At 42.2% G+C, this 22,232-nt stretch overlaps 1 protein-coding gene across 1 annotated transcript in view; it reads left to right on the top strand.

Annotated features, from left to right (window-relative positions):
* The first annotated feature begins 8,197 nt into the window (after positions 1 to 8,197).
* Positions 8,198 to 22,232, top strand: part of zfr (zinc finger RNA binding protein) — a 43,224-nt gene continuing 29,189 nt past the window's right edge. The window contains exons 1-5 of the mRNA XM_085367009.1: positions 8,198 to 8,284; positions 8,433 to 8,514; positions 11,778 to 12,060; positions 14,538 to 14,676; positions 21,864 to 22,082. Coding sequence (XP_085223135.1) covers positions 8,248 to 8,284; positions 8,433 to 8,514; positions 11,778 to 12,060; positions 14,538 to 14,676; positions 21,864 to 22,082 — 760 coding nt within the window. The 5' untranslated portion in view covers positions 8,198 to 8,247. The remainder of the gene's footprint in view (positions 8,285 to 8,432; positions 8,515 to 11,777; positions 12,061 to 14,537; positions 14,677 to 21,863; positions 22,083 to 22,232) is intronic.

The raw sequence follows: 22,232 nt of genomic DNA, 5'->3' as shown, positions 1-22,232 counted from the left end.
TTCGACTCTGCCGTTCTGTCCGCGCGGAGCACAAAGAATGAATCCGACGGAGTTACGGCCTGGTCCGGCACGGTGGGGGACAGCCATGTCTCCGTGAAGCACAGAATGTTGCAGTCCCTCATGTCACGTTGGAAGGTGACCCTTGCTCTTAGGTCATCGAGCTTGTTCTCCATGGATTGTACATTGGCCAGTAGGATACTGGGCAGTGGTGCGCAATGCGCCTGCTGTCTCAGTCTGTTCCTAATACCAGCGCGTTTTCCCCGGCGCTTCTTTGTTCTGCACCTCGGATGAGCGGCCCGTCCTTTGTTGTTCTCCGCGCCGCGTAGAATCTCTGGCGGCCAGGAAGGGTCAGGTTTAAAAGTGTCCAAGATTAGATGTGCAACCTTGGCACCGATGTTTACAAGTGATCCGCTGTCGTATACTATAAGACTAGAGGATTTTGGGATGTAAACCAGAGCAAAAAATAAGTAAAAAACAAGAAAAGTGGATAGTCGGAGCGGAGCGGTCAGGAAGGCGTCTGGACGTGGCCGCGCCATCATTTTCAGGTTTAGACTGTCAGTATTCACTGGAGAACTGCTTGCAATTCTGTTGGCGGTTCAGTGGATCGAAGATATGAGGCCATTAAAAGCTATTGTTTGTTCAGACTCAAGAGCATCATTGCTTAGTTTACAGGGTAGTCACTCAGATGCGAGAGCAGATATTCTAGCAGAAATTCAGCAAACACTGTTCAGGATAAACATGATGGGTCTTACAGTTGTGTTTCTATGGATTCCAGCCCATTATGGAATAATGGGGAATGAAATGGCAGAGCGGCGAAGCAAGCCACAACACATGGGACAGTTGACCTGGCTGTTAATTTTGGTCAAGCTGAAGTGAAGAGTATCATATGGCAAGAAATGAGGGGTAGATGGCAAAAACAGTGGGAGGAGGAAAGGAGAGGACGGTGGTTGTATACAATACAAAGGGGGGTAGGAGAAATGAGGACCACTGGAAGGAGCAGGAGAGAGGAGATGGTCATATCGAGATTGAGATTTGGACATACTGGGTTAAATGCTTCATTATTCTTGATTGGGAAACATAATACGGGGAAATGTGCCTTCTGTGGAGACACAGAAACTATAGAGCATGTGATATTGCACTGTCCGAAATATCAGGTGGAGAGGAGACAATTATCCCAAAATCTTATTAATATGAAAATGAAATTGGATCTGGTTGACCTATTGCAAACGGATTCTGGAAGTAAGAGTTACCAGGCTTTATTTCAGTTTTTTAAAGCGGGAAGAGTGTTTGAAAGGCTTTGAGGGTTTTTTGTTGTTGTTGTTATTGTTGTTGTTGTTTTTCTTTTTTCTTTTGGGGGGGGCGTCATTCCAGTCCACACTCCATACTAGTGGTGGCGGTAATGCACCAATCAGTTGTTTGCCAACCGCCAATAACATTTAAGAAGAAAAAGAAGAAGAAGAAGAAGCTCCTCAATGCTGGATCGTATGCGTGACTATCCATCTGTTTCCCAGCTATAGCTCCTCACCCTATCGAGGAGGGTGAGCGGGCTCATGTCTGCCACTTGTATTCATGATCTAATTTTTTTGCTTTTAAAAGAACTATCAATAATAGTATTAAGAAAAAGAGCAGGTCGAGATTACCGGATTTATGGCGTTTCTCCCCAACGACGTGCCATCTGTTGGCAGATGGCTCCATAACATTAGGATGCAACAATTTTTTCAGCATTGGGTTTCAATTAAAATGTTAAAAAAAATTAGTTTAAATGACGAGTAGGTCTGGTACTAAGTAGTGACAACAGCAGTCATTAGTTGAGTAGTCGACTAGTCACACACATCCCCAGTTTGGAGGAAGGGATGACTGAAGGTAACCCAGAAGGATCAACTGGAGGGAAAGACTCTAAATAAATAAGTACTTGTACACATGACAGATCTGTGAGATGGTTAGGACTTTCTTCTAACTGTTAACATTTTCTTTGGGAAGAAATTCATGAAGTCATTAAAGGGATACTCGGTTCAGCAGAGCCCCGAGTCTCTGTCAGCCTAGCTACAATGCTAAAGACAAACCAGTATTGTAAAATTAAATGTTAGTAAGAAACGATCAGACAAAAGTTTTCAGGAACAATATTAAAGTTTCTATCAAAGAGTTCCTGTGCCATAACAAGATCCAGTCTGATTAAAGTGTTGAGTGGACTCTTGACATTTTGAGAGAAGCTAGCTTAGTCTAATAATAAAATAGGTACAATGTTGAGGCTGTCATTTTCAGCATCTATTCTGATGTTACCCACAATAGTTACTTTACTTGGACTGAGTAGCAAATCAGATAGAGGTAGGAGACATGAGAGAGAAATGGCCAAGTGGACAATAGAGCAAAAAACCCCAGAATATTTGTTTCAATTTTCCACTTAGTTTGGACAAAGCTAAGAGTTTATTACAGTTTAACATTTGATAGATTTTCTTTGAGATTGGGTTGGCTCAGAATTATTCCAGCCTGCTTGCCAAATATCACTGGGCAGGAGACTAATCCCATGGTGCATATTGCTCCTTTTCACACATATGTGCACCGACTGAGCGCTGTGTCTTTTGCGCCATGTTTTCTATGCCACATTCACCTTTCTTTGAGGCCTCAGGCAGCACTGCATTAAAAGCAGAATATAACATAGGATGTAGACGAGGTAGAGAGGCAGAGTTTCACCACTCTACAAAATACTGCAACTACAAATTGTGGACTACTTGAATGGACTGATAACATCCGAAGTGGGTGGCAGAATAACGGTTGTCAAAATGGTACATCTTATCATCAGAAGATTCAGCAGAGAGGTCTGTGAGAAGCCATATGTAAACATGATCCTGAAACACTGCTGTCTATGTTAAAGCTTGTTTAAAAAGAACTGAGGCAGCATGGAAAAATTTGAAATTATTTTAGGAAAATATGGACGTCCCATCCTCCAAACTAAAGAGAAGTAGGAATATGCCTGTAAAATGTAGTTCTAGATGTTTGTTATTTTCACCCGTTATTCCATGTCAGTATGACAGTAGATTACTGAAGTTGTTGTTATAGCATGAAATGATATTTGTTTAAAATGTCTCAACTACAGAAAAGATGCTAACTTGAAAGTTAATTTCCAGCTAAATCAGCAACTTAAATCAACTTGACAATAAAGGTTGTTTGCACACAGCAGTGCTCTAAACTACCTGCATCATCATGTTCCCATGACTGATTTCGAGGTGCATCATAGAGAACTGCGGTAAAGACATGCTTGAGTTTCACAAACATTTTACAATTGTCTTCATTCGAGTTTGCTCAAGGTAAGTAAAATCAGTTATAAGTGTAAGGACAGAGAGCTACGAGAGCTGGAATTGTGACTGATGGCCAGTGTTGGGAAGGTACTTTGAAAAAGTAATTAATTATAGTTACTAGTTACTTCTTCAAAAAAGTAATTGAGTTAGTAACTGAGTTACAAGATTCTAAAAGTAATTAATTACTTGAAAAGTAACTATTGTGTTACTTTAAAAAAATGTTTAACCCTCTGGGGTCCAGGGTATAATTGGCCATTTTTAACCACTTTTGATTTTTCCTCCATATTTCACCCTTAAAAAATATTTACTTTGCCTTGTTTGGTATCATTCTTTTCAGCACAGCCTCACGTGTCTGAATTTACAGTTATGTTTTCATTTTGACATACTGTATTAACACAATTGATCTAAAATCAGACAAAAAACATAAAATCTGAGTAGAAAGTTTTATTTTTTTACTGTAACAACCACAAACATGATGATGAGATGATGAGATGAGATAGCCTTTATTTGTCAGTTGCAGGTCTTTTGCCCACAACCGAGATGACAGACCTTGCCGACCGTACATACAATACACAAACATCACATTGGGGAGACAGGTCAGGCTAGGTAGCGAGGAAAAAAGCATCGAAATGTGTAACACAGAAGGATAATACAGGAATGCACAGATATCAACACATCACAGCACAATAAACACAGACAGCAACATGGGAAAGAGTTCCAGTGTGTACATCTGATCTGGGACCGCTGCAATCTTCGACTGCGCCTCCAGCTGACCCGATGTCCACATCAGAGGGGAGGTAAGCGTTGGAGGTGGCGTTGGATCCGGGGTAGGGAGGGTGATGTGTCAGTGAGTGCTTATCAGTATCAGTATATGTATGTGTGTGCGTGTCCATAGTTCAGCTGAGACAGTGTCCTTTGCCCTGCCAGGCTAAGTAAACAGTCTTCCAGCCAACCCAGGTGGCCTTGTAGGGAATGGGAAGAACAGACTAAACACAGTCGTTATCAGGGTGTTGTTGTTCAGCTCCGGCCTTGCAGCTGGCGCCAAAGGGGTAGCCGCATAAGTGATGGTGATTTTTCTTTTGCGACAACTCATGAGAATTTCAAAGCTGTTCTTTAACACTCCGACACTGGTCTCTCAATCTCCCGTTGGAGAACCGCAAGCTTCCCGATGATGGTATCAAACTTGCTGGTGTTTTCATTCTTTTGCCCAAACAGCCGATTCTGAGAACTCACAACTGCAGTGAGCTGTTCTGCGCTGCAATCCAACTTTCGCTCAAGGGTGTTATTTTGAGGAGGCCTCTTCTTGATGTATCCCAATATATGTTCAGAGGTGTTATTCTGAGTATTTACGGCAGCCGTATGCATCTCCAAGGTCTTAACCATGCTGCACTCAGTGAGCCCGTTCTGGGAAGTAGCGCCTCGTCCCATCGTTCCAATCCCAGCGGGCAGCCTTGGGGGGGGGTTTGAACAGCCAGTTCCGCTGTCTTAATTCTCCGATAAGCCAGGGCCAAGCCAGCTCCGATCAGCAAGAACCCTGTTATCATGGTTCCGAATAGGTAGATATCTTCAGCGTCCTCGATCGACAGTCCCGCCAGGCACACGATCCTCCATTTCTGCCACCCGTCCATCGTGTATCTGGCAGGGAAAGTCCTTCCAGGGCACCCGGGTTCTCCCGAGCCCAGACTTCTCGTTAAAGGGTGTCAATAGCATTCAGAGACCAGTTGATCAAATCCATAATTCTCTTTAGGTTTTGGAAACAGACTGTGAGAGAGTGTTCCAGCGAAAGTAATACAAAAAAACCACGAGACTAGACAAGGACATAAGCAGGTGTTATGACCCAGGTCATTGTTGCCGTGTGGTGCTGTTACTCGCCACACCATGCGGGGGCATTGTTTGTACTCTGTGATGTCTGTTATGTAAGTTTCCAGGTGGAGGCTGACCATTGGTGGAAGAGGGAATGAGGCCAGATACAAATTGGGACCTGACTGGGCTGGCAGCCTCTCCTACTACTTCCTGTTTCCAGTGAGCTGCGCGTTTGGGGTTGGGGCACGCTTAGAGAATTCTAACATCCTGGAGGATCTTGAGGCTCATTTGTTTTACTTGGATGAGCCCCTCAAGCAAGACATATACAGTGGGGCAAAAAAGTATTTAGTCAGCCACCGATTGTGCAAGTTCCCCCACTTAAAATGATGACAGAGGTCAGTAATTTGCACCAGAGGTACACTTCAACTGTGAGAGACAGAATGTGAAAAAAAAATCCATGAATCCACATGGTAGGATTTGTAAAGAATTTATCCGTAAATTAGGGTGGAAAATAAGTATTTGGTCACCTCAAACAAGGAAAATCTCTGGCTCTCACAGACCTGTAACGTCTTCTGTAAGAAGCTTTTCTGTCCCCCACTCGTTACCTGTATGAATGGCACCTGTTTGAACTCATCATCTGTATAAAAGACACCTGTCCACAGCCTCAAACAGTCAGACTCCAAACTCCGCCATGGCCAAGACCAAAGAGCTTTCGAAGGACACCAGGAAAAGTATTGTAGACCTGCACCAGACTGGGAAGAGTGAATCTACAATAGGCAAGCAGCTTGGTGTGAAAAAATCAACTGTGGGAGCAATCATCAGAAAATGGAAGACATACAAGACCACTGATAATCTCCCTCGATCTGGGGCTCCACGCAAGATCTCATCCCGTGGGGTCAAAATGATCATGAGAACGGTGAGCAAAGATCCCAGAACCACACGGGGGGACCTGGTGAATGACCTGCAGAGAGCTGGGACCAAAGTAACAAAGGTCACCATCAGTAATGTTGCAGACGTGTGCCACCCAGGAAACACAAGAGCCTTAAGGCCATTTTCAGAACTTTTTTTTTATTTTTATTTTCAAAACTTACATTTAACTACTGATTTTATCTACTGTTCTGATTTTATCTGTTTTGATTTTATATACTGTTTTGTTTGTTTGTTTGTTAATTAGTTAGTTAGTTTATTTGCTTGTTTTAATCAATTTTAAATCATGGTTTTTATTTGTTCTTGTTTCTAATGTCTCTGTAAAGCACTTTGAATCACCTTGTTGTTGAATTGTGCTATACAAATAAACTTGCCTTGCCTTGCCTTGCCTTTATTGTAATTCTAAGAATCATTTGGCACATGGTATTTTGGAAATGTAATTAATGATCAAATGGTAACTACAACCACGTTTGTTGTCACGTCACAGTCTTATAACTGTATTTTCCTGCTCCTTCACTGCTGTAACCCTGCAAATGCAGCTCGTCTGTGAAGCACTTTGATGTACCTGAGTCTTTTAAATGTGCTATAGAAAGAAAATTGAAACTGAAACAACAACAGCAATAATAATAATAATGGTACTAAGACTGATTATAGTTACTATTGATGATTACTATTAGTATTAAGAGTTTCACTTTCTTCACTTCACCTTGAGGTAAACTTGTTTATTTGCAAAGAGAAGTAGAGGCATGGCAGTATCTGGATGATTCAGATTCACTAACAAACACACAGTGGTAAGAACTACATTTGTACAGGTTTTCTGTATTTTTGTGTGTGCACTTGTTTTTTTTTTTTTTGCACTAGATAAGAATGTTTCTATACACATACTGAGTGCGGCCCAATGTTTTTCATAGGAAAATTGTATCTACTTAGTCCTTCCTGTATGTTCCTTACATTGCTACACTGATATCAATGCACAATTTTAAAGGTTTAACCAGCCAAAAGGAAACGGTCAGGGCTGCAGGGAAATCAGATGTCAAGAGGGAATGTTAACTTCACCTTGGAAGATGAGGGACAATTCAAACTTTTTATATTTTGTGTTTACTGGTTCTTGGAACATTCAGAGAATACTCTGACCATGACAAATACCAGAGTTTGAGGTCTTTTATACTTTATATTCACACACTGATGTCCATGCTGTGAATTTTAATGCAGCAGTTTTAGCTCATCCTGTTGAAAGACTAAGCTCCTGCCATGGTAAAGGTTCTGTTGTCCAGATGTCCACAGTTCACAAAAAATCACTACTTCACCTAGAGTATCAGTCACATTTTAATCAAACTTGCACAAACTGATCACCTAATGACTCTTCACCCAAACCACGCTCAAAGCCAAGTTCACGTTTATTTATTTACAAGCAGTATTATGTGAACTGTGATGGATTGTGATGTTTCTCACATGAGTAAGATGGACCATGTTCATGTCTAACTGTCATGTCCATGTAACAAACTTTATGCATGAAATGAATACTTAAATCTGTTTTATTTTAATTTTTTAAAATAAAACCTGAAGCATAAATGACTGAAAATAAATTTAAATTAATGTACAAATTTAAATGTAAGATCTGAGATCAATCTTACAGGAGTGCTGACATAGATGTTGGAAGGCTTAAAGAATTACTTAAGATAAACAAAATGTCCCCAGAACCCATTTGTTGACTTTACGTAAAATTCTAAGTCAGTCCTCTACATCAGGTTTGTATGTTGAAACGAGTAATATTTGACAGTGCGTGCTTTATGGATGTGTGGTGTGAATATGAGTGATCAGTAAGATTAGAAAAGTACGATTATAAATGCCAGTCCAGACGTTCATCGACTGAAAACATCTGCCGCTCAGTGAAATGTAAAAAAGCGCGAGTGGGGTCTGCTGAGCAGCTACAGTCTCATATGAGACCAGAATGGGAGCAGCTGCTGTCCTCAGTATGCACACATTTACGGACTGTTGTTAAAAGACACCGCACAGCGGGACTCACGGCCCTGTCCCAACGCTATTCAGACATGTTACTGCAGACTGAATGTATGTGTGTGTTTCTGCTCACTGTAGGACCGCACCCAACGCTAACGTTTTACCGTTCTGCGCATGCGTCATGACGCCATTTCCGGGTGCGACATGTAATATATATAGGTTGGTGTAGCGCTGCAGAGAGTGGGTAGAATATACAAAACCAATGATTCCCATATGTCCAGTAGTATCCTTCACCTATGGTAAGTATCGACCAAATGTGAATTTATATTAAGGACAACTTTAAAAATGTTGATGTGTCTGCAGGCGTAAGAAAGGCAATAAAACCGTGAATAAATAGTTGTTGGACCGCTGCTAACGGTTAGCTTATCCTGTGTGTGTCCTCCGCAGTGCCTGGCCGGCTTGGTGAAGATGCCAAAATGGCTACCGGCAATTACTTTGGATTTACCCACGGCGCTGCCGCTCAGTACAGGTAGGGGGATGCGGGATACGTGGCTGGTTGGGTTCCTGTGTGCTGCATAATGCTTCTGTGGTCGAACGATGGCTTGTTTATATGCTGTACGTACATATTAATATTAAGGCTTGCTACTGCCCACTGATCCCGTTGTTCGCATTGGGGGAGGGGGCTGTTGTTCCCGGTGCTACGGTTGGACCTTCTCCACAGTTCCGACGGAAAACTACGGAAATAAACGTGAAGCACTGCCGATCCACTCCAGACCGAGGCCGAACACATGGGAGCCTCCATGGGGGTCGGGCATCCAAATACGGGACAGCCCCCTTATGTGTGACATTATTAGACTTTATTATAAGGACCAACTGAAATAGTTATTTGGTAGGAAAATATAACCTGCCTTTCACTGCACGGCTGAACACTCGTTATCCCAAAACATGCATCTCATGGGAGAGTGCAGGATTATTATAATAATTATTACTATGATGATGTTGTTGCTGAGCAGCACCTGCTCTCACAGGTGAGTGTGTGTGCTGGGATGCGGTCGGTGTCAGAGCAAAGGGAACAGGGCTCGGTCCAAATTCAGCTGCAGTCAAAAACCTTTTTAAAAAAGCTTTACGGCCTAAATGTGCCGTTTCAGTGCTCACCCCGAGCATAATGGTATGCATTCAATCACTAAGTCAGGCCTCTGAAGCACGAGCAAGCCACCTGCTAGTTTTGTATGAATTTAATCTGTTATTTTAACAAAAGGGGGGGGGGGGGGGGGTTGCATACCAACAGCCTCGGCCCTGTTCTAGCCAAGTGTTCATGCACTTTTCTTTTACTTTTCTTCAAACATAAACCAAAGGAGCACCGCTTACTCTCCAAATGTCCCCGTGAAATTTCAGCACTTTGGAAAAGTTGAAAGTTTCCAAACTGCTAAAATGTCCCTGTGACTGTAAATGGTTTCTTTGATTTTACATTGTATTGTAGGCTTCGGGCATAATTATTCTACCTTTGACATTTTAATTTTGTACACAAGATTTATGGTGAAATGGTGGTAGAGCAGCTGCTGTGGTGGAAGCCATGGTCAGCAACATGACGTCAGCTGTTTGTCTAATTTATTTTTTTATTTCTGAACAAAAAAAGGTGGGAGCTTTGGATCCAAACTAACCCGTTAAAGTGTGCGAAGTAGTGAGACTGTTGTAATATGGGGTAAACAGATATTCAGGCCCCGAAATGAACTATATCACTGATGTTTTACATTGTCCTCAGATTGGATTGTGTTGCTCTCCTTGAGTATGACAAAGATTGTGTTGGTGTCACCGTATAAACACTTAAATCACTTAGGCATTTGAAGCACCAGTGGAAAGAAGGTTAGAGACCACCTTTCACCTTGAACCAACACCTGGTTGTCATAAGGTGACAGGTGTAGTACTCTAACACAGACAGGGAAACACTCAGTAACACCAACCATGGTTAGTTAACCTAAGAAGCATGTGTTATGTGGCTGGAAGCTGGAGCGAGCACACAGGCAGAACAAACTCCAAATGATGATGCATGCCAACGCAGACCCAGCTGACTCGGGCAGCAGCGCTAACCACTGTGCTTAAAAATGTCTTGTTTCAAATCAAACTGGACTCTGAATCCTGTCAGTATCCTGGTTTGTGTGCTGAATCCACATCAACAATGTTTTTACATGACAAAGGATTCTTGGAAACTTATACAGTAACCCTATTTGTTGGCCCTGTCTCCATTTCCTTTCACTCTCATCACGTCTTATTGATCTGCGTTGGCGCCTTTAGTCCTTGTGATGGCTTTCTCTCTCAGCACGCTCTGCTCTTTACCCGTCCTGGATGATCATGACCATCAAGTCACTATATTTCAGGATTTAGTTTTAGGATTGTTTTGTTAACTCCACATTAATAAAATGGAGTAACACAGTACACTCATCTTTAGGCACAGCTTGCATGTTGCAGGTTGGACCAATTTTGCCTTCTGAACTCCCTCAGGTCTGCGCAGCCTAGTTTCAGCAAGGTGCTGAGAACATTCCTGAGGTTTTGGGAAAAATCTGAGGAATGTTCAGATTCCTGAGAACATCTGAACTTAAATGAAGAGGATCAACCTACAGAGGGGTGGATTTAAAGACGATCTTAAAGTCAAAGTGAAATAATGATGTGACGGCCTAGTTCATTTCCCCGGAGATTCATTGCAGCAACTTAGGATGATACTCAGTAGTTGTAATGCTGTGTTTTGCTTACAAGGGGACATGTGAGTGTTGGCTGTTCTTCTTTATATTATGGCAGGGTCTTTACCTTACAGCAGGGGTGTCCAACTCCCGGCCTGGAGGGCCGGTGTCCTGCAGGTTTTAGATCTCACCCTGGGTCAACACACCTGACTCACATGATTAGTTCATTACCAGGCCTCTGGAGAACTTCAGGACATGTTGGGGAGGTCATTTAGCCGTTTAAATCAGCTGTGTTGGATTAAGGACGCATCTAAAACCTGCACGACACCGGCCCTCGAGGCCTGGAGCTGGACACCCCTGCTTTACAGCACAAAGCACCTTGAGACAACTGCTGTTGTGATTTGATGTTATATAAATACAATTGAATTTATCAGGAGGAGAAGTGCTTTATTACAAATTAGTCCACAAAGTAAACCTGATATGTGTTACAGCTGACCTGTACAGAAGAGCATGCAGTTGCACCATAATTGTCATGCACATTTAAATAAATCAACAAAAAGTCTTTATATGCCAAATAATTCAAGGTATGTATTAACAGTAGTCTATACTGCACGATTCAGATGATAATTTAAGGGACCCCTGAGTCCCATTAGTGGGAGGATTTTAAAAAAAGACAATTTTTAAATGTAATCATGGTGGCATAATCTCAGCAGGGTCAAAAGAATCTCCATACATGCTTTGGTAGTTAGTACAGCTGTAAAGTCTTGATGCATCCTCAGTCATCCAGGTAAGAAATCCCCAGAATCTGTTCATCTGGACGTTTCAGTGGGAGAAACCTTCCATCATCATCAGCTGACTTCTACAGTCTCAGCTGACTGCAGGTGTCCAGCCTTATAAACAGGACATTCGCACAATGACTGAAACTGGCACCACTGGGGAAACAGTGGGCTGTGAGACCAGTTTGTTGATCATTAATATGCAATTTGTCATGGCAGTTTGGGGAAAGCTGTACAGTTTTGGAGACACTGGAGTCTGAAAAAGATCTTTTAACATGTGCCAAGGCATTTCTCAGTTAGACTGTCGAGATAACCTTCATGTTTCCCTTTGTGTCTCCCAGCCAGCAGCCAGCAGCCGGGGTAGCATACACCCATCCAACCACAGTGGCCAGTTACACAGTTCATCAAGCACCAGTGGCAGCACACACTGTGGCAGCAGCTTACGCCCCTGCTGCAGCCACAGTTGCAGTAGCTAGGCCTGCGCCTGTTGCCGTGGCAGCTGCTGCCACTGCTGCCGCTTACGGAGGATACCAGCCGACCCACGCGGCCACAGATTATGGCTACCCTCAACGGCAGCCTGAAGTCCCTCCGCCACCCCCACCAGTCACCTCACAGAACTACCAGGTACCACAACATTTTTCTGTAGACTCACAGATTCCAGAACATTCTTTGGAGTCTCTTTGAATGAGGAATATGGGGAGAGATGTGCTGCCTTCATTATATTTGTGGGAGCTCACGTGCCATAAATGCATTTGCAGAATTCCATTAACTAGTTTCTAATTGGACACTATCAGCAGGAATTAAATGAATTACACACAAGTTAATACATTCTCTCCATAAATGCTTTAAATCAGTCAAATTAAATGCAATGACTCTCAAAAGCTTAATGATGGCGTTTCAAAATGAGGACGGGAGAAACTCGATTGAGTTACCGGACATGATTGGTTAGTTGGCAAGCAAGTGGGTCTGCTGCCAGAAAGCTGCTGTGGATCCTTAGCTTGGGGATCTTCCTACATATCCTCACCACAGTACTTGACTCTGCCTGTGAGGGAACTGTGTCGAACGTGGCAATCCTCTGCCTGTGCACCAGCAGTGTGGAGACCTGGAAGCAACCAGCAGGTACCTGAACCTTTTCTGATGACAACTACTTAGCATCTGAAATGGAATAGATAGATTTAATGAAACTGTACAATTTAAACAGTCCAGTCGCTTTGCTTGACTAGTAAGTGTTCAAACCTAGTATGGGCACCAGTTGGTCAGCAATAGTTGGCAGATCGGACTGGGCCAAGAAATGGTTTTAGATTTGGTGTAGCAGGCATGTGTGACATGTTTAAGTTACTTCACAGCACATGGCAGCACATTTATTTTTAGTTTAACAGCCTACAGACAGCTGTCATGTTACACTGCTGTCTGTAGGCGGCATGTATTCAAACCTAGCACCACTGAGGAAATCGATTCAGCAGTTAATGAATGGATATCACATTATTCATGCTAAAATCAATTTGAATAAGGAAATGGTTGTTTTTGTTTTAAACCTACCCTTATTGAGGCGCTGTTTAAGTGTACTATCAGGAGGATGTGTAAAATATAGAAGCTGTCTAAGAAATAATAAATGCTATATATTGGTGGGGGAAGAAGGTAAATTGACTGATTTCCACCTTTGACATGTTTGTATTAATATTTCTTCTTCTTTCAGCAGTAGGGCTCCAGAAACCGGACTTGAGCTGCATTCGTTCTTTCTGGACCTTAAACCTCTGCGGTTCTGTACAAAATCTAATAGTAATGACAATAAAGTTTAACAAAATGAAGTGTTGTGGTTATTGTCACAGTTTTTGCTCTTACTGTGAATGTAGTCTATAAGAATAATGCAAAGTTAAAATGTAATTTTCTGTTTATTAATAATTAATTACTGCTTATAGCGATCAAAGATGTGTGGGTATCGTATACAGAAATATTTTAAAAGTATGTGGAAGGAGATTAAAAACCAAATACAATGTTGACATCAAAAAGCTCAAACTCAAGCTTTTAACTGTGTAACGTCTTCAAACATTACAGCTAAAATCACGGGCCGTTGTTATCAATTATCTAGTGAACATTTAGAGATCTTGTTAATTTGCCATTGAGGCAAGAGTATATATCTTACTTTATTCAAATGTATCAACATTGCCTTGTTCAGTTTTAAAATGTTATAAAGTTTTAGGTATCTTCATAATGAAATTATGTTGGGACGTCGCTGTGGAATTGAGTGAATTCTGAGAGGACCATTTTATTCTAAAACATAATACAGCCACCGGTTCCTAGGAACCGGTGGCTGTATTGTGTCCAGTATGGTATCCCCAGGGATTAGCCTGTGTGATAGGGGCTACAAGACTAATTTTCCCAGGCACTGCCATGAACCTCAAGCAACCATTTGAAAGCTGTCATGAGTACTTATTTTGCCCCCATGACTGGTGGCTGCAGCCCTGTCTCCAGGCCTGTGTGACTGGGCCTTAATCACTTGAGTCTATCACAGTCATTGTCATGCATAACTGCCGTGTTTAGGACAAATGGATGTCATGTGGTTCTTGGTCACATATCTGGAAAATATTTGGGAAAAATAAAAGAAGTCTTCATTGGATGTAGTCCAGTAAACCACTCGTGCACCTGAATGAAACACCTCCACACAGCTCTGTGTTACGGCGAACTGCTGGAACCTCCCACTTCAGAGCAGCTGCCAATGACGAAGAACCAAAGACAGAGTGAAGGTGGCCAATCTGCCCCTTGTTGCTTTTAAACATAAAACTCTGCTGCAACTAGGGGCTAATAGGAAAACCAACACTTGTAGACTGCTTTTTACCCCTCAGCTGTGAAAGGCTGATGACCTGTCCATGGTGTAAATGACACTTAGTTGATGTTTCATGTCCTGTTTAAGAGCAGACAGTTTTATCATTGATGTGAGACTTAAAGTTGTGGTTCAGTATTTGTTAGTAAAGTATTATGATAAGAAACACAGTAGACCTCCAGTAGAAGTTTGGAGTTGATTCTTTTCTCAGACGTGCATTGAAATATAGACTGAAACAGTGGCATGAACAACGATGTCTGAGACTCTGATCATTTTGCAGGATTCCTACTCCTACGTCCGGTCGACGGCTCCAGCTGTAGCTTACGACAGTAAGCAGTATTACCAACAACCCACTGCAACAGCGGCTGTTGCTGCTGCACAGCCACAACCCAGTGTGGCAGATACCTACTACCAGACAGGTACACTCAAATACACATTTTTCTACCCCATTACTACCAAATGCATTGATTTGTAATCATTTTGATTACTTGCTTATTTTACTACCAAGAAACTTTGTCCCTACTTGATCTTCTGTTTCCCCTCACCCCCACCTGGGAGATGGCCTGACCTCCCCCAGTCTGGATCTGCAGGAGATTTCTTCCTGTTTTCCTTTCCACTGTCACCAAGTGTTTGCTCATAGGGGATGAGCTGCTTATTGGGCTTTTTCTTTATTATTGCAGGACGTTATAAAGGGCATTGAAGTGACCGTTAAGAATTGGTGCTATACAAGTAAAAAGAATTTGAACTTCTAAAACTTTGAAACTCTTTACACACTATGTTGTTAGAAGTATTCACTCATCCATCCAAATAATTGAATTCAGGTATGCAAAGTAATTCAATGGCCACATGTGTACAGAATAAAGCAACTAGGCTTCCAGACTGCTTCTACAAACATTTGTGAAAGACTGGGTCGCTCTCAGTGAGTTCCTGCATGGTATAGTGATGGGATGCACCTGTGCAGAAAGTCTAGTTGGGAATTTTCCTCTTTCCCTCTGGAAATGAATGGGAACCACACAAACTGACACAAAGTGATGGGCCACGTAAAATCAGAGGGTTGAGAGGATGCCAGCATCACTGTGAACCAGTGCCCGAGGCAAAGTCCATAAAACATGGACGAGCTTGACTGGTCTGAGTCCTGACCTCAACCCAACAGAACAACTTTGGGATAAATTGGAGTGTGAGCCAGGCCTTGGCATCTAACAGTGTGTGTGATCTCACAAATGCACTTCTGGAAGAATGGTTAAAAATTCCCCCAAATACACTCCTAACATAATTTTAAATTATAATGAATTTCCTAATGAGCCAAATGTTTACAGTGAGTGATGGGACTAGACTACACACCTTAGAGTGCTGACTCTTTACAATGAAGCCATGCAGAATGTGGTTTGTCTATGCAAGGCCTGCCATGAAGGTCACACTGTCACCAGAGAATGAATTGTAAGTTGACTGGTTACCACACAGTACACTGCAAATTCAGTGTCTGTCAGCCTTGTGCGTTGACTGCACCCACCCACCGATGTGTCCAGGAAAGAGGCTACAACTGTTGTATTCCTTCTATTAACCCACTCCTTAACCAGAAACGACATCACAGTGTCAAGTGTCCTACCCAGGGAGGGAAGTCAACGTCAGATTTATTGTTATTACTGCCTTACATATGGGACTGTGCTGATATATTGTCACTGTGTGGGAAGCAAAGATGTGAGCTGTGAATAACAGGCCTGTTGGAGAACTAAAAAATTGGTATTAATTGGTCAAATATTAATTATACAAGAATGGTTACAGTGTAAATGTAATTTATTGGAGTGTGTCCTTTACAGTGCTAATAAAGAAAAGGTGTAAGACTGGATATATAGAAATCACAGGAGCAATGCAGTGTGGAGTGGTTGCTTTGTGTTTGTGTGGGAGTGAGTTAGCCTGGAACTGTTGCTGGTTCTTAGTCGGGTGGAGGAGGCACAGGGTGGTGTTTCATCTTGTCCCTGAGGGAAGCTGTGTGAGGGATGGGTGGAGGACACTGTAATGCTGACTGCTTCGTGTGTTGGTGGGAGAGCTATCTTTACTAAACACAGCGTGGTTCCTGATCTGGAGGCGGGGGAGTTTCCACCAGTTTGTTAAGATGCTTTGAATGGCACCACAGTAGAAGGAACACACGGTGATGACACCCTTTGCTGCTCTCACACTGGTTGTGTTACCAGTGCTGAAGGCAGCATTCTGGGGCTTAAGCAGCCTGTAGATGTTCCCCTGACAGCCATGATCTCTGACTCGTCCGACCAGTAGGCTGGACTAATGATACACTACAGGTAAAGACACAGCAGGTTGTATCTGCAATGGAGCCTCGGCTCCTATGGAGTGCAGTGGGAGCTCCTATGACTGTGTTTGTGTTGGTCAGCCGTATCTCTGCTGGGAGAGGAATAAACTGAACACACTGATCAAGAAGGCCAGCGCTGTTCTTGGACGACCTGTTGACCCAGTGAGGTAGTCGGTGACAGGAGAACGGTGGCCACCCCATGCATCTCAGCCTGACGGCCTTAAGCAGCTCCTTCAGTGACGGGCTGCTGCAGCCACAATGCGTGAAAGACATGCTTTCAGCTGCTGTCACTCTACGATGTACAACAGCAGGGAATGTGAAATAACTGCTGCTATTAATGCCTAACCCCACCACGAAACACTCTGTTCTGCTACTTGTGAACTTTTTTTTTTCCTTCATTTAATAATAATGTATAGCTAATTGATCCCCGTGGGGAAATTACGCTCTCTGCATTTAACCCATTAACTCAGTGAAGCAGTGGGCAGCCACTAATCAAGCGCATGGGGAGCAGTGTGTAGGGACGGTGTCTTGCTCAGGGGAACCTCTGGGTAGCCGTTCAGTGGATTCGAAACCCAGACCTTCCAATCATGGGGCAACCACTCTACCTACTGAGCTATCCCTGCCCCATATATTGAAACATATTATAAATTGGAGGCTAACTATGTGGCTCAGAAGCAGGGTTAGTCGACTAGTCACGATTACGTCGCGGCGACTATTTTAATAGTCAGCACGTCGTTTGAAGCTTTGTAAGATCCCAAAAGACGCAGGAATAAGTAGTAGGATTTAAGAGTGTAATAACGGACTGAAACAGAAGATGGCAGCACTGCATGTACAAGGATGCCAGCTGCCGTTAAACCCCGAAGAAGAAGAAGAAGAAGCAGCAGTGTCCGTTATCGTAGCTGTGTCCAAATTCAGGAACCGCATCCTCCTGTGCCCGCATTTGTAGGCCGATTACGTTACAGCGACACGAGGAAGACTGTCCAAATTCCAAGACTCCAAATAATGCGGCCCACAAATGCGTCCTTTATTTCCCCAGGTTTGAAGGATGGGTCGGGTGCATACTTCGTGGCCCAACCTATCCCAGAATTCATAGCGCGGCCCTGCTCAGTTTCCAACAATGGCGGCAGCTAATTAGTTTTAATATTACTCTTATTATTCTTTCTGGGTCACAAAATAAACGTTTAACATATTTTCAGGCGAGAATGTAGCTGTGTAAACCTCAAATATCTGCTCAGTTTATCAAGACACCACATACTTTCAAAAGCGCTCCGACGTGAAGGGAAAGACAAAATGGAGTGTGGCTCATATAGACCCATTTCTGTCCTTAACATAGATTATAGACTGTTTACTTCGATAATGGCCAGGAGAATGGAAGAATTTTTACCCGACCTGATTAGTAATGACCAAACGGGGTTCATAAGACGACGACAGACCCAGGATAATATATGTAGAACTCTTCATGTAATACATCAGATATAGACATCTAAGAGTACAGCCATGCTTATGAGTATTGATGCAGAAAAAGCCTTCGACTCCGTAAATTGGGACTTTCTATACAAAGTCTTGGATAAATTCGGCTTACATAAGGGAATTGTTGATACGGTGAGGGCATTATATACTAACCCCACCGCAAGAATTAAAGTTAATGGGTCTCTCAAATAGCTTTGTTCTGCAGAGAGGAAATAAACAAGGCTGTGCTTGGTCCCCGCTTCTGTTTGCTTTGTATTTAGAACCTTTGGCACAATCAATTAGACAAAATAAAGATATTAAGGGGATTACCATTGCGGGACAGGAACACAAGCTTGCTTGCTATGCGGATGACATATTGATATACCTAGATCAGCCCACTAACTCCCTGCCTCCATCCATCCATTCGCTTCCGCTTATCCTTTTCAGGGTCGCGGGGGGCGCTGGAGCCTATCCCAGCTGTCATAGGGCGAAAGGCGGGGTACACCCTGGACAGGTCGCCAGTCTGTCGCAGGGCTAACACACAGGGACAGACAACCATTCACACTCACATTCACACCTAGTGACAATTTGGATTAATCAATTAACCTATCCCCACAAGCTGCATGTCTTTGGACGGTGGGAGGAAGCCGGAGTACCCGGAGAGAACCCACGCAAACACGGGGAGAACATGCAAACTCCACACAGAAAGACCCCGGCCTGATGTTGGAATTGAACTCAGGACCTTCTTGCTGTGCGGCAACAGTGCTAACCACCGTGCCACCGTGCTGCCCCTCCCTCCCTGCCTTTGTTGATGAATTTATGCCAAAAATTTGGGAAACTCTCTGGCTATAAAATTAATATGTCTAATACTCAAATTCTCAGTTATAACTATAGCCCTCCTGCTCACTTGGTTGTTCAATATCCAATGAGTTGGCAAGCACAATCATTGAAATATTTAGGAGTTGTTATTCCCAAGGATTTAACTAAACTATTTGAGGAGAATTTTGGTTCCCTACAAAGGAGAATAGTGGGTGATATTAGACGATGGAACATGATCCCCTCTCTTTCTCTACACTCACGAATTGAATCTATTAAAATGAATATTTTGCCAAGAATATTATATTTATGCCGTTTCAATGAATGGGATAAAATAATATCGCGGTTTATATGGGGGGGAAGCGGCTGAGGGTTTGTTTTAAAACTTTACAACTACATAAGAAGGCGGGAGGATGGGGGTTGCCGTCACTAAAAAATTATTTTCGGGCTGCTCATGTGAACAGCCCAATACTTTTGCATTATTTATTACATAAAACTCAGAACTAGGCATCAGTTATGTTACATGTTTGTGCAGTTACATATGTTCTTGGTTTGTGACTGTGGTCAATTGGTGTGATACAAGCTACCAAGCACACTGGAAGACTATTGAGGAGAACATGTTTTCCTCTCCAATACAAGCTGTCTTGATGGATTCGAACATTCGAAAATGTATTGACAAGGTTTGCAACCCCTGGGTGTCGTGCACACTTAATATATGGAGAAAAGTCGTGAAAGAATTTAAACTGGAACAGGATTTGGCTTTATTTAAATGGTATGCATATGACTCTGACTTTGTCCCGAATAAACTGGACTCACGTTTTAAAAGTTGGTCTGCTAAAGGGTTATCTACATTCGATAGTCTGATTAAGGATGGGAACTTTATTAGTTTTGACACACTGAAACAGAAATACAATCTAGAAAAACAGGATTTTTATCGATACCTGCAAATAAGACATTATATAAAGACAACAATCGGTGTGATGTCAAACACTAATGTGGAACTGGTAACTTTGTTTAGACAGGCGTACAGTGGGGATGTCGATACAAGGCTCATTTCCTTTTGGTATAATTTTCTTATAAATAAGCTTCCCCACTCAACTGATTATGTGAAGATGTTATGGGAAAAGGAGGGAGGGATGTGTATTTCAAGGGATGAATGGACTCAGATATGGGAACGGCAATGGAGGAGTACTTCCTCCAACAGCTGGAGGGAATTCGGATGGAAGTCTTTGATAAGGTTCTTTATTTCTCCGTGTCAAAAGGCTCATTATGATGGGAATCCTCCTGTGTGTTGGAGAAACTGTGGACACCAACGAGCACATCACACCCATATTATGTGGGACTGTCCTGTGCTACGGACTTACTGGAAAGACATTCATGGTACATTACAAGGCATTTTTGACTGTACATTCTCTTTGGACATGAAGACAATCTTTTTTTGGTTGTATACCGCGGAACTGGTCTAAAAATGATACATGTCTGTTAAGAGCTTTACTTGTTGCAAGTAAGAAAAGTATAACTAAGAAATGGTCCTCGCAAGATATACCGACCTTGTCATTATGGTGGGAAATTACGCTAGAGATTTATAGGATGGAGGAAGTAACAGCTCATGTCAATGACGGGGTGGGTTGGTTCCATTTGTGTTGGGATAAGTGGGTCCTATATGCCAATACCCATAAACCGAATCTTCTTTTCAAAGCTTGAAACCACCAACCTAGCTAACTGGTCACTCCCGACTGTTTTTTCTTTTTTTACTCTTTTTTTTTTTTTTTTTTTTTTTTTTTTTTCCCTCTTTCGTTTTGCTTTGTTTTTCCCTTGTAAATTTTGTTGATTAATGCCTCCACAACAAAGACTTTAACTGAACAAACACACACATCCACACATGTGCAATAACACTAAGTGCAATAATCTTTTCTGGCATTGTTGTATTTTTACTCAGTTGTATATAGCATTCGTATTCTATTTTTATCTTATTGTATATTTTTATTCTATTTTATTCTACTGTATATAGTATATTATTTTATTCTATTCTGTACAGCTGTGTACTGTATTTATTCTTATTGTATTCTAATTTTTGCGTCATAACTTTTGCACTGTCCACTTCCTGCTGTGACAAAACAAATTTCCCACGTGTGGGACTAATAAAGGTTATCTTATCTTATCTTATCTTAATCACCATCGTGAAGTAATATTTTAGAAATAAAGAATAAAAAAAATAAAAAAAAGCGCTCCGACGTTTTCGGAGACGTCTGTTACCCACCAGCTCGATAGCTAGCCGGGGGCAAGGCTCACTAGACTCCCGGCAAATCGTTTTCAAACCCACTGTGGTGTATTCATAATTGTCTCTGGTACATTTGTTGTATGGGCAGTATGTGTTCATTGTTTGATTGTGTAATTATGCCGGGAGATGGTAATACAGTGAGTAAAGAGTTGGTCTTACCGCACACAGTGGTCCCGCGTACTTATTCAGATTCGGAGTAAGAATAACACACCCACCGCCGTCTTTCGCTACTCAGGTTAAACATGATATATAAGTCACTCAGATAACTTGAAATGTTATTGTTTGGCTTTTTTCAGTGTTTTATTTGTTCCTGAGTAAATCGGTTTGGCTGAGATTAAAGTTATAGTTTTTACACAGCTGAATAAACTTCAAGCAGACAGCTGATTATCAGAAGTGTGAGATGCTCGAGAATTTACTCCGATGTCCTGTTATATTTTAGATAGCAAGGAGTTTATTAAACTTCACTGAAACAATCTGCAAATGTCATTAAAATTTAATAAACTATCATCTTGTCTTTATTTTTAGTTAGCACAGACCTGAAACACTTAAAGCTGTAAGCTAATGATAGTTATATAAGAGCAGATGCTGGTGCGATAAGCTGAACGTTTTACGTCCAATGGATGATGATCTGATTACTCGACTAATCGCAAAAATAATCTGTGACTAGTCGACTATCAAAATATCGTTTGTGGCAGTACAGCACAACGTGACCAAGCAGAACTTTGAAATTTTGTATCCTTTTCTGTGTTTTCTAGCCCCCAAACCGGTCTACAGCCAGGGGGTGACATCATACACCCAGAGCCAGCAGACTCGACAGGTGACTGTGATAAAGCCAGCTGCTCCTAGTCCAGCCTCTTCAACGTTCTCCATCTACCCAGTGACATCTACTGTCCAGCCCGTGGCTGCTGCAGCCTCTGTTGTCCCGTCTTACTCCCAAAGCCCAACATACAGCACTAATGCTGTTACATACTCTGGTAAGCTGTGAGACGTTATCACAAAAGCACTGCTCCAGGAACAACTTTTTTACTGTAGTTCGTGAGTAACATGAAGGTGAATCGTAATGCAGCCGATCAGTTGTGTTCTGGATAACAAATGACTATGTGTTTGTTTTTAGCTGTATGAGA

The sequence above is a fragment of the Diplotaxodon limnothrissa genome, linkage group LG12 (genome assembly GCF_057381915.1).
Source record: "Diplotaxodon limnothrissa isolate DT_005_m linkage group LG12, D_limnothrissa_male_GT1.1, whole genome shotgun sequence".
Classification (NCBI taxonomy): domain Eukaryota; kingdom Metazoa; phylum Chordata; class Actinopteri; order Cichliformes; family Cichlidae; genus Diplotaxodon; species Diplotaxodon limnothrissa.
The sequence above is the reverse complement of the archived record's forward strand: the minus strand, read 5'-3'. Positions and strand labels throughout refer to the sequence as shown.